Source organism: Arachis ipaensis, chromosome B3 (genome assembly GCF_059453495.1).
Source record: "Arachis ipaensis isolate K30076 ecotype BB chromosome B3, ASM5945349v1, whole genome shotgun sequence".
In the NCBI taxonomy this organism is placed as follows: domain Eukaryota; kingdom Viridiplantae; phylum Streptophyta; class Magnoliopsida; order Fabales; family Fabaceae; genus Arachis; species Arachis ipaensis.
This window is the reverse complement of record NC_142438.1, coordinates 138,645,069-138,657,624: the sequence shown is the minus strand read 5'-3', so window position 1 is coordinate 138,657,624 and position 12,556 is coordinate 138,645,069. Positions and strand designations below refer to the sequence as shown.

The 12,556-nt window shown below is 31.4% G+C and overlaps 1 protein-coding gene and 1 pseudogene across 6 annotated transcripts; one reads left to right on the top strand and one right to left on the bottom strand.

The window, feature by feature from the left end:
- Nucleotides 1-964: 964 nt before the first annotated feature.
- LOC107631935 (protein EARLY-RESPONSIVE TO DEHYDRATION 7, chloroplastic pseudogene) lies at nucleotides 965-2,511 on the bottom strand (annotated as a pseudogene). Its single transcript, XR_001618644.3, has 3 exons — nucleotides 1,840-2,511; nucleotides 1,465-1,610; nucleotides 965-1,270 (listed from the first exon to the last, which is right to left on the bottom strand). The product of XR_001618644.3 is annotated as a protein EARLY-RESPONSIVE TO DEHYDRATION 7, chloroplastic pseudogene (transcript).
- Nucleotides 2,512-4,538: 2,027 nt separating this feature from the next.
- On the top strand, nucleotides 4,539-8,608 carry LOC107631934 (paired amphipathic helix protein Sin3-like 3). 5 transcript variants are annotated; one of them, XM_088510203.1, is made up of 12 exons: nucleotides 4,539-4,670; nucleotides 4,930-4,984; nucleotides 5,183-5,217; nucleotides 5,537-5,692; nucleotides 5,838-6,024; nucleotides 6,259-6,357; nucleotides 6,514-6,621; nucleotides 6,703-6,820; nucleotides 6,965-7,101; nucleotides 7,521-7,596; nucleotides 7,861-8,027; nucleotides 8,327-8,608. In XM_088510203.1, the coding sequence occupies exons 3-12, from the start codon at nucleotides 5,195-5,197 to the stop codon at nucleotides 8,330-8,332; spliced, it is 1,077 nt and encodes a 358-aa protein (XP_088366329.1). In that variant the 5' UTR covers nucleotides 4,539-4,670; nucleotides 4,930-4,984; nucleotides 5,183-5,194; the 3' UTR covers nucleotides 8,333-8,608. The 5 variants fall into 5 exon arrangements, with proteins under 5 accessions (XP_088366329.1, XP_088366328.1, XP_088366324.1 ...); XM_088510202.1 differs by lacking the exon at nucleotides 8,327-8,608 and having other exon boundaries at nucleotides 7,861-8,223; XM_088510198.1 differs by lacking the exon at nucleotides 4,539-4,670 and having other exon boundaries at nucleotides 4,736-4,984.
- Nucleotides 8,609-12,556: the final 3,948 nt, after the last annotated feature.

Sequence of the window (12,556 nt, the reverse complement as noted above, 5' to 3'; positions counted from 1 at the left end):
AGTCGTTTGAGTTGAATCTTAATTTGGTTTCTAATATTTTAAACGTCCTATTTTAGTTTAAAAAATTTTTAAACAGACGATGTTACGGATCAAATTAGGATTTAATCCAAAAATCAAAATAGTACTTTATCCTAAAATATAAAATATATACCCGATAATATATATTCTATAACTGGATTTTATATTCACCTAATGTTTTTGTTTTACATAAAAAGATTGATAGGTTTTTCAAAGAATTTTGTTGTAAACTTCATAAGTTCTTTAAAAAATATAATCACAAATAAGCATTTTAAAACGAAATAAAAAAATTAGAAAAAATATTTTGTTGGTTATTACCCTATTTTAATTTATCAGGCTTAGGAAATCAAATAAAGTATTAATAATGCAAGAGACAATATGAAGTTGTTTCATAATCCGTTTGATGCAATTTTATCTTCTTTTCTTTATTTTAGGTGTTAGATCAAATAAGAGTTAATATTTAAAATCGTCCCTGAAAGATACCCCGATCTCCATTTTGGTCCTCGAAAGATAAAGTTAATCGAAATCGTCCCCGAAAGATACACGAGTTGGTCACGTTAGTCCTTCCGTCAGTTGGATGATGACGTGTCACGTTAAGTGCCACGTGGCACATAATGACGTGGTGGGTGATGCCACGTGTCACGAGATGATTGGTTGACATGTCATATCAGTGACACGTGGCACGCCATGTGTCAGGTCAGTGATGCCACGTGTCACTTGACATGTGAAAAAGTTATTTTTAATCAAAATAGTCCTTAAAAGTTCATATGTAAATCATTTTCATCCCTAAAATTTTAAAAAATAATCAAATTAGTCCTTATATAATTTTTTTTAATTTTTTCCCCAAAGCCGATTTTTTTGTAACTAAATGTAAGTCGGTAGGAATCTGCATTCCACGAGTGAAATTAGTATGTATAGTTAAAAGCTCAAAATCACCCAACAGATAGTAAAAGTAGCTCAAATACTTATTACAGTAGAAGCTTCAAGAGCTAAAAACATTGAAAAAAATGTACTGCAAATTTTAGTAATTCCATATGCACAATATCATAGCATAGTTCTTGATTAATATAGAAAGCAAAATCAGTATACTATGTACAGCAAAATTAGTATTATCCAAAATTTCATAAACCTAAGATGCACTCTGGTTCAGTCAAATAAAATACACCACAAAACTATGATGCAACCCACGCGGGCCAATGCTTCCAATATACATTCCAGGTCTTTTCTTAACAGGATCCAAGCCTTCAAGTACCTATGAAAGTTACAACTATATTAAGCCTATGCCACTTCTAAAGCATATTTGGTGAAGCAACCCACAATAAGTGAAAGAAATACAGGCACTCAATTTTCTTTTCAACACAATAGCACATATCACTTTCAATATGCAGTTAACTAGTTTCATTAAATTGCATTATTAATCCAGATATGAACTAACTAAAAAAATACCTGAATTTGATCAGAACCATAAGCTTTTGAACTTTCACTCTTCTGAGAAGTTTCAGCTGCTGAGAGTGAAGACATAATACGCCCTTGGTGTGACACCATTTTGCACCAAACGGAAACTAGGCAACTTTCCCAACTGTAAACTCACCCTATTAAAACCACAAAATCTCTCATCACTTAATGTTACAGTGTTAAAATGCAAAACGAACCAACCCCTCATGGTTTAAATATTCAGCAAAACAAAGCAGAAGAAAAGGGCATTTAGAAAGATTTTGTTGGGTTGTTGGCACTAAAAATTCTTCCCTTTTTTCCCAACAAATTGGGGTACCAAGTTTATTGATATGCAAAAACATGTAAAGAAATAGAAAAAGGGGGTACCTGGATTTGAAGAGTGAAGAGTGAGAGGTGGAAAGAGAGAAAGATGAAGAGAGAGTAGCAGAAGAATGGGGAAGTGGAACCCTATTGCCCCTTTGACGCAATCGTCAACCCATAGCTCAGCAGATCGGAACCGTTCTTATCTTACCCGCGGCTACGCTGATCTTCTTCGTCGGAATCGGAATTGGATTCGGAGCCCTTGGGAGGTCGGAAGGAGAAAAAGTAGTGAAAGTCGTCGACCTTGACGGCAGTTTCGTCCTTGGCGAGGGGCCATTGGATCTTGTCGGCAACGCAGGCGTCAACGGCGACGGCGCTGTCACCCTGCCGGAGGCGGATGATGGAGAAGTCGCCGGAAGCGAGCTCGACGCTGTAGTGGGTGTCGACGAGGTTGAGGATGGCGCCGGGGATCCTGATGAAGACCTCCTCGGTAGCGGCCGGTGGAGCAGACGGCGAATGAACACTGCCATCGCTGCTTCTGGTGTCATTTCGGGGAAATAGGGTTTGGACAAGGTCGCTGAGGTCATCAACGTCAAGGGAAGGATAGAGAGAACTCTGCTGTTGATGATTAGGTTTTTGGAAGGACGAATTGGCTTCGAGGTTGGAATCAATTACTTCTGGGTAGTGAGAGTTTCTGGGTTTAGGTTTTTGGGAGAAAGAATCCATTGATGAATAGTTGTTTGTGATCGAAATTCGGAAACTTACCCCCTTTTGAAGATAAAACGGCGACGTTTCAACGCCAGTAGGCATTCTACCAAAACGACGTCGTTTTGGTTCTTTGCCACCTTGGCAGTTAACGGGCCACGTAAGCGGACGTTTGCCATCTCAACTGCGGAGATAACGGAAGGACGAACGTGATCAAGTCAGGTATCTTTCGAGGAGGCTTTTGATTAATTTTGACTTTCGGGGACGAAAATGAAGATCGAGGTATCTTTTAGGGACGAAAATGACTATTAACTCGATCAAATAAATTCCCCACACACAATGCTAATTTCTTTTCGAAGATTTCTGATTGTTCGGGAAACATGGCAGGGTTTCATGAGTGGCAAGTTAATGCATCCAAGATCCTCATTTTACAGTGTATTAATATTAATTCGGAACAATAACAAAACATGTGTTTGCATATCAACATTAAACAATTCTGCATCCCCTTCTCTAGTGAAATGTATGTTACCTTTCTTCCAACTCCAACAATATTAGGGGTGTACGCGGATCCAATCGGATCGGATATAGTCGAAAATTCGATTCAATTTGCACAATTTTCATCGGATCGGATATGATATCCGTGCTTTTTAGTATCGGATCGGATATCGGATATATTCGCATAATTGAACATTCTCTTTTTAATCATATTTCTATGCAAAAAATTCAATAAAAATATTTCTTTCATACTTTTAAATTTATTTATTTCTAAAATATTTTTAATCAAATTTTTTTTAAATAATAAAAATAAAATAATACAATATATGAATAATAATTATTAACTAAAACATACAAACAAGTAAATATAATACTAAACATATATATTTATTTATTTTTTAATTATTATTGTAGAGATCCGCGAATCGGATACGCAGATGTAGAACAGATATCCGCGATCCGATCCGTAAAGGGTACAGATTGAATCTGATCTGATCCGATCAATTTGAGAATTGGATTGTATCTGCAATTTTCAGATCGATATTTATCGCGAATCTACGGATATTTACTGCGATTTGCTGATTAGATCCGATCCATGAACACTCATAAACAAAATGCTGAAACATAACATCGTCTAAGGACTAAGGGTGTTGTAACAACCTCATCTGATTTAGAAAGATGCTATTCTTGTAAGATGTTTTTTTGGCATTGGATGGTTGAAGAGGTGACACGAATCTTTATAGTCTATGAATGGTGTTTTTATGCTTTGTGATTGTAACAATTGTGTAATTTAGTTGTTATACTTTTGAGGTGTGAATGTTGTGTCGATAAGAACTTGTAATTTGTGATCTATTCTTGATGACAATACAAAAAGAAATAGATTATAAATTAGTAGACTTTCTCTTTTATGGGTGAGTTTGTACAAGGTATCTAAAATAATAATAATAATAATAATAATAACCCTTAGCTTGAGGATAACACCTCATCTAAATCCTGTTGAGAGAATAAATAGACCAATTCGGCCTACTAGCAACTAAGCCCCATAATTGGTTTGACTTTGCTAGATTTTAAACCCAGTGTGCTTATATGAAATTACAACGGTTTCAACCTGATCAAAGGTCTTTAAAGATAGAATAAGAAAAAGGATGCTGAGCAATAGTTAATTAGAGAGTTTTGAGATAATAACAAAGTGGGTAGGATATCGTTCTCGTGTTACGGAAACAATTTTAAATGGTTAGGAACAAATGTCTCGTAATAAAAGCGAATCATCACTATTTATGGATAATTAAGTTTGATTCAAACAATGTTATTAGTAAAAAAAGAAAAAAGTTGAAATTTTAAGTTTAACCACTCAACTAAGGCTACTCTTAATCTTGAATCTCACGAGAATTTGATCCCCAATTTTTTAAGTAAAACAGTGACCAGTGGGTACTAACTTTCGTGCTAATTGACTAATTCTTTTCCTAGCCCGAGAAGAAAAATACGGGATTGGTCCGAGGTCCGAACCCTAAGATATAAATAAATTTAAAATTTTAAAATATATAGATGTAGAAATTAATCTCTGAGAAAGATTAGATAGAGTGAAAAACATTTACGTCCAAATTTTCTTAATTGCTTGGCCCAATTACGCATCATATAAGTACGCATACACACATCTGTCAACTCTCTAATCTCAAACTTCACACGTTCTAGTTTTTGTACGTTTTTTTATTCTCTCTCAGAGAAATGAATTAGAGCAGAAATAAAATTCATTTTTTTTATTGTTTTTGTAGCTTCGAAAATGATAAACTTTGTTGCAACATTGGTGTGATTCTCTTTGGCACAATCATAGGTTCTGATTGTGTTAAAATAATCACAAATGAAAAAACTGTTACACAAAGGTTCAATTTTTTTATTCGTTTTTGTTTTGTATTGTTTTGTTTTTCACACATCTATCTGTTTTTTCTTTTTGTGTAGAGAAAAGACGTTGCTGTGGAAGGGTACTCTGCAGTTCGTGCACTTCACAATCACTGTAAATTTTTTTTAATTTTCTTTTTATTTTATTATGTGCTGCAAATTGTGACCACGTTGCATTGCATTGAAGTAATGCAAATTATGGTTTTTGATTGTGTTTTTGTTGGGCTCTTTGTTGTGGATGGTGATCTGTTTGCAATTCGGGTCTGGAATTGTTGCTCGTGGTTGTTACTTGGATGCTTACATGAGTTCTCAGATCAAAAGACCAATGGTATCTTCTAGAGGAGAAGCGTAAGTTCAATTTGCTTTTTGGCTTGTCTTGTTTCATGCCTTTCTTTTTTTGTTATTATTATTTTGGTGTGATGGGATACATTTTTGCTTGATGAAGCAGTTGAATCTTAATTGTTTTTGTTACAGAACTATTTAGTCTCTTCTGGAGATTCAATTTTATTGCTTTTGCTTTTAAGCACCTTATGTTGATGTTTTGACTTAGTGTGATAAGATCAGATGTTTCTTTTACTAAAATGTGCTTGAATAGGGTTGATAATGTGCTGAAATCTTCTTGTTGATTTCTCAAATTGTCTAACTAAGTTTTTTTTTTGGACTGAAGCTCCGGGCAACCCCAGGTTACGATTGGTAATGCTGTTCAGAAACTGACCCATGATGATGCCGTAAAATACCTGAATACCGTGAAGGATGCGTTTCATGATAAGCCGAAAAAGTATGCTGACTTTTTAAAAGTAATGAAAGATTTCAAGGCTCAAAGGTGTGATCATTTTGGACCTCATTATTACGTCTTGCATTTCCTCCAAGCTTTTCTTTTATGGACATGGAAATATTCTGTATTATTTGGAGTAGAGATTTTAGTTCTATTAGCAAAATTGATTTGTCTATCTTTTGTTCATACGTAGAACTGATACAGATGGTGTCGTAGCAAGAGTGAAGAAGCTATTTAAAGGGCATAGAAATCTAATTGTAGGGTTTAACACCTTCTTGCCTAAGGAACATGAAATTGCAGTTCCATTGGAGGATGAACAACCTCAGCGGAATAAGCCTGTTGATTTTGTTGAAGCTGTAAATTTTGTGGGCAAGGTCAAGGTAAGTTTTTGTTGAATTTGAATGTATAAGCCTTTCAAGCTGCATTTGTGCACAAGAAACCAAAAGAAAAAAGTTTTGGCCAAGAATAAATTTCAGGCTGCCAATCTTATTGTTGGCATTGATATTGGTATTGTTGAACAATCAATTGTTGCAACTTGCTTAAAGCTCTTATACTTTTTGCAAATTCAACACAAATTGGACAGTTTTAAATGGGATTGAATTCTTTTCATGCAGAGCCAGCTTCAAGGCGATGACAGTGTCTATAAGTCGTTTCTTGATATATTGGAGATGTACAGAAAGAAAACCAAGACTATATCTGAGGTTCTCTTAGAGGTTTGTGTTGCATATGTCTCTGTGTTGCCATCAGGAAAATTTGTATTGGCCTCTATTTCTCTCTGTTTTTTGCGGTTTGTTTTGTTTGGAGTATTGATAGGTTGTGAATTTAGATACTCATTTTGATCATATTGGGACTATTTACTATTTGCATAGGTTGCTGCACTTTTCCGTGGCCATGAAGATCTTCTTGAGGAGTTTATTCGTTTTCTTCCTGATAAGAGCTATGCAATGCCAGCTGTTGTACCAATGGATGTTGAGAAGGTAATCTTTCAGCTTATTTGTGTGTCCCTTTGATTTTTAGTTAATTATTAAGCAGGTAATGTTTCCCTTTCTCTATCACAGAAAGAAAGTACCATGGCTTCTCATGGGGACTCTGGTGCTGAACCATTCCATGATGAACATGAAAAGTTTGACCTGTGCCCTATGTCATCTACTTGTGAAGATAAAAGCTCTTTGAAAAGTGAGTTTGTTAATACTTTGATCATGGATGTATGTTGTAACATTTTCAGAATTTCTTTTACCTTGCCAAACATATGCTTTGAACTTCTTCTATGTAATGTTTTAAATATTTGAAATCATAGACTCCAACTTCTGATCCCCACAGGTATGTGTAGTCAAGTCGATGCTTTCCTTGAAAAAGTCAAGGAGGAATCTCGAACTCCTGAGGTTTACCAGGAATTTTTGAAGTGTCTACTTTTCTACAGCAGGGAAATAATTACCCGACAAGAATTGCAGTCATCGGTATGGTTGATGGATTTATATATAGAGAAACTCTTGAGGCCAGCAACTTTTAGTATTTTTGACCTGCATTTGCCAGCACAAATATTAAATTGTCATTTTATTAATTTGCATGTGCAAATTCTAAAAAACATGGATGTAAATTGTATTGATTCATAGGTGCAAATTATATACTTCTTGTGTGCAAAACGTCTGGAAATATGGATGCAAATTATAACTGGCTAAGTGCTGGCCAAAAATGATAAATATTTGCTGGCCATGTAGCATTGCTTTTATATGTATTGATTTTCTTGGCTACATTACTTGTTTTGTTCCCATAACCAGATAACCTGTCAATTACTATTACTTATTAGTGAATCTGGTGTGAAGAAAGCTGAGGCTAGAATTATCTTGATCTGATCATTCACTATTTGTTCTTCCAGGTGGGTGATTTGCTGGGGAAATTTCCAGATCTTATGGATGGATTTAATGATTTTTTGGCACAATGCGAGAAGAATGGTAATATTCAACCTATTCTTTTTTCTTTTTCCTTGAAATCATTTTTTTTTTTTTTAAATTCTTTCTTCTCATTAATCAAGTTCTGTCATGGATTTTTTGCTGGCATCATGAATAATAGTACGAGACATGGTTCTCTCTTCTGCTATCTTATAATATGTGCATCCTGTTTTATTATTATTATTATTATTATTATTATTATTTTTGCTCAAATGAACAATTTTAGTTTCAGCTTGTGGCTAAACTGTCTGATTGTTATGTATCCAGAGTCCTTGCAGAATGAAGGACATGGATTGAAAGCATTGAAGGCAGAGGACATGGATATAGATCAAGGGGTGGAAAAAGAAAGGGATGGAGAGTCACCAATTACTGCCTCATGCATCGAAACACTATTTGAAAAAATAGTCATAGGATGCAAAAGCATAATAAAAAAAGTTAGTTGCTTTACAGACTAGTTCGCTCTACTTTTGTGTTGAGCTTTTTTGTTTCAAAAAAAAAAAAAAGTTAGTTGTTGTTTCAAAATCAAGACTCTTAACTCCAAATGCAAATGATGTGTTTGGAATTTTATTCTAAACCGAAGAAGTCGAATATGTTATTGTTCTTAAATTGAATAAAAAATTAAGAATTTTGCATATTCAAGTCTCAAAAAGTAGAGTTAATGAAGGTCTAATTACATGAGGGATGATTGGCTAATAGTGTTCCTCACTGTGTTCTGGTGTGTCTGGAAACACAGGAATGAAATTGTTTTCAAAAATGCACCTATCCGTGGAGCAACAAGCTTGCAAAGAGGAGAAGGAGAAAGGTGTCAAAGCCACTTTCAATGCTTTGGTCTACCTCACAATGAACTTGGAGAGCTTTTGAAATATTCAAAGACTTGTTATCCTTTTTCCTAATTTCTAACAAGTAGTTCATGGAATAAATGTAAACCATTGGATCTTCCAATATCATGGTGTATCAGAAATTGTTAATTGGAGAGGGTTTTGAGATAATAACAAATTGGGCAGGATTGAAGAAAGTTCTCAAGTGGTTCCACCAGAAAATTCTAACTTCCAATCATTTTAGTTTAGTTGTAAAGATTTTCTTTTTCAGATGGGTTGGACATTCTTTAATCTTAGACATTATATCATTACAAATTGATCTATATCGACTCTCACATAGTGGCACACAATATTTTAAATCTTCCTATCCACTATTAATTGATTACTTGTGAGACAAATGAATTACTATATATTACGCTAACATTAATTGTGAATTGTCTTGTCTTCTATCAAATTATACTGTGAAGTGTGAATATTGCAAATCAAATCTGTATTTAGTCACCCATAAGCAGAATGTAAAAAAAAGTTACATATACATTATTTAAATCCATATTATCCTATCAGTAATAATCTATGATCCACTGACACGGACACGACACGATACGGGACACGCTGACTCGCGAATTTTAAAATTTTACATGACACGAGGACACGCATATATATAAAATATAAAGTATTTTTTAGATAAATCGTAATGATATTTTAATATTTTATTAATATTAAAATATAAATTAATTTTTTAAATTATTTTTAATGTCTTATTTTAATTATATCAAGTATTTAAAATATTTTTTGTTTTAATAAATAATAATATATACTATATCAAAATTTATTTTAAGTATATATATTAAGAATAAGACCTGACACGTGATGGTATTTAGGTGTGTCCAAGTGTGTCCAGAGAAAAAATTTTTATTTTTTATTGAGACACGGTTTGGACATAGCAAACACGCGTGTCGGACGAGTGTCGGTAATTGTGGTGTCCAAAATGTGTTCGACACGTAGACACGACAATTCAGCAAAGTGTCCGTACTTCATAGGTAATAATAATTAAAAATAAATATGATTCAAAGACTGCATATTATACTATTAGTCTATTAAAATTAAGATCTCTTTTATAGTGCTTACATTTACTGATAGACTTCAAAAATAAAGAGGTGAGCCTTATTTTACTCTATCTCTACTTTAGATAAGTTAAACAAAAATTTTGTAAACACTAAAAAATCTACCTAAAATTAAATTAAAAAAGAAAAATCTAAATTATTCTCTAAATTAACGGACCTTGCAACTTGTTAATTGAGTTCTTAACCCATTATCGATATTATTTGGCTCATGCACCGTCAAAACTTTAGTTTTCTCTATTAAATATTTAATATGGATTAAAATATATGAGTTAAATTTCATGAGAAACAAAACTAAAATTAAAATGGTTAATTATTTTACAGAAAAAAATTATTTAGTCTAATCATCAGGAACACAGGCAATCACGTGGTTTAACCGGTGGATTGAAGTTCGTTCGAATCAGTTATTGGTTAGCAGTTAATTCTGTTACATTGTATATATACGCCATTCCTCTCTTGAATCCAGTAATCTTGACTACTACTACTTGCTCATTATTCTTCCCTATCAGGTAATAAAACTGAAAGAGTGATTTCATATTAAGAGCGAAAGAAAAACCTAAAATGGTGGCAACTTATGAAGAAGCCAGAGATTATATGGCACAAGTGAAAGAAGTATTTCGAGATAAAATAGAAGTCTATCATCGCTTTATGCAACTTCTCGAAGATTACAATACTGGAAGAAGGTTCTTTTATTATTATTGTTACAAGAATAATGGAAATTTTTATTTTATTATATGATATATATGTTAATGTTTGTGCCTTCTCTATCTTTAATTTCAATTAATTAATAATATATTGTAGGACTGATATAGAGGGTGTGACAGCAGAAGTAAAAGAAATTTTTGAAGGACATGATCATCTAATTTTGGGATTTAATAAATTCTTGCCACCTCAATATCAGATACAGCTTCCATTGGAGGAGAATCAGGAACAACGTGACTTTCAAGAAGCTTTAAACTTTGTTCGCAGAGTTAAGGTAAAATAATAATGCATTATTATGAGGCAGTGCAAATTATATTATTACTTAATAATTTGCAACAAGTAAACAATAAAGATTATGATTCTTTAATTTCCCTGTATACATATATATCCTTTTCTTATTGCAATAATATATTTTGATGATTATAGTGTTGTGCATTCATATGCATGCATCATACAGACTCGGTTGGAAGATGAAGGTCGTTATGGTTTCGAGAGGTCCATTCAAATGGGAATTAGATCGTGGAGAATGGGAAAAATTTCTCGACTTGAGGTTTTTGATCAGGTTTCTATTCTTACTCATCACTATATATCTTAATTAACGTTAATATTATTATTTTAAATTAATATTTAGTAAATAATAATTTATATTTATATTTATAAAAAAAAATTTGAAAGTCACCCATTTTTAGTATTTTTTATCATCTTTTGTCCAACACAAATACTAAATTATCATTTTACTAATAATTTACGTGTGCAAATTATATTGATTAATAAATATAAACGATATTAATTCATGTATGTAAAATTCTAATAAACATAGGTACATATTATATACTTTTTGTATATAAAATGTATGTAAATATAAATATAAATTATTGTTGACAAAAAATAATAATATTTGTTAGTTATATAATATTGTTCTTTACTCTTATATTTATTACTAAAGTTTATACATATAAATTAGCACAACTTGAATTCATATTTATTAAAATTTATATACATAAATCAATAAAATTTATTTATTAAAGATAATTTTTTTAGTATTTGTATTGATTAAATATTAGTCAAAATTGTTAAAAACTGCTTGTCTCTAAAATTTTCTATTATATTTTTATATATATCTTTATGTGATTTATTGTTATAAACAAATATTTTGTTAAAAAATTAATTTAAAAGATAAATGCATTCTTTCTAAGAAGGATATGTATTCAAATATTATTATTAATGTAACACTATTATATTTTTTTCTCAAATTTGTTATAAATTACCTTTGGTCTTTCACTTTCCTTTTGAATATATATATTTGACACTGATTTTTTTTTTTTTTTTATGTTTACTGGACTTGTGAAGGTTGTTTCAATTTTAAGGGGCCATGAAGATCTGATTGAAGAATTTATGTCGTATTTTCCAGAAATAGTCAATTTTCCTTCTTGGGGCCGAAAACGGCCAAGATCATCAATTCATCGTAGATAACATAGCAGCAAAGATTCGCTTTTTGTTTAGTAAATATCTATCATGGTATTACCTAGCTAGCTAGATGAATTACATATGTTAAATATTAAATATTATAGTTACTATTAGTCTCTGATTGTTGATCAACTGTGTTTAGTTACGTGAATAGTACAATTTTGTACTCATAGTATTACTAGAATCGATACTATACTATAGGATAAAATATATTTTTTATTTTTGAATAATTTGTTAAAAGTTTTAAAAGTATATTTATATTTTATTTTAGTTTATTTTTATTTTAAAAATTTTTTATTTGTATCAAGTACGTCTCAATTAATATTTTAAAAATTTAAAATCAATTCAGTAATAATTTTATAAAAATAATCTTTAATATAAATAAACAAAATATAATTATCATATATTGTAGTTGGATTAGTTCTAAATTTTTTAAAAATTTTGTTATAAAAATATACCTAATATAAATAAAAAAATTTATAGATAAAATTAAAATAAAATAAAATTTAAAAATATTTTTAAAATTTTTAATAAATTTTAAAAATTAAAAATATATTTTATCCATTATTTTTATTAAGAAGTTGATATTTTTTTTCATCCTTTGCTCTTTACGTGAGTTGTGAACTTTTTTTTTTTTCTTTTGGGTTAGATTCTTCTTTTCTTTTTAGTTTGTTGCATTATGCTATGTTACTATTTGAGTAGTGTTTTAAAGTTTGAAAATTGACCCGGCTCTTTTTCAATTCAATTGTTATATGGTCTAGGCACAAAATTCATGTCAATTTTTTTGAAAAATAATAATAAATTTGTGATGAATTGTTAGATATTTATCTCAAATAATAATGTTGTTCATATTCA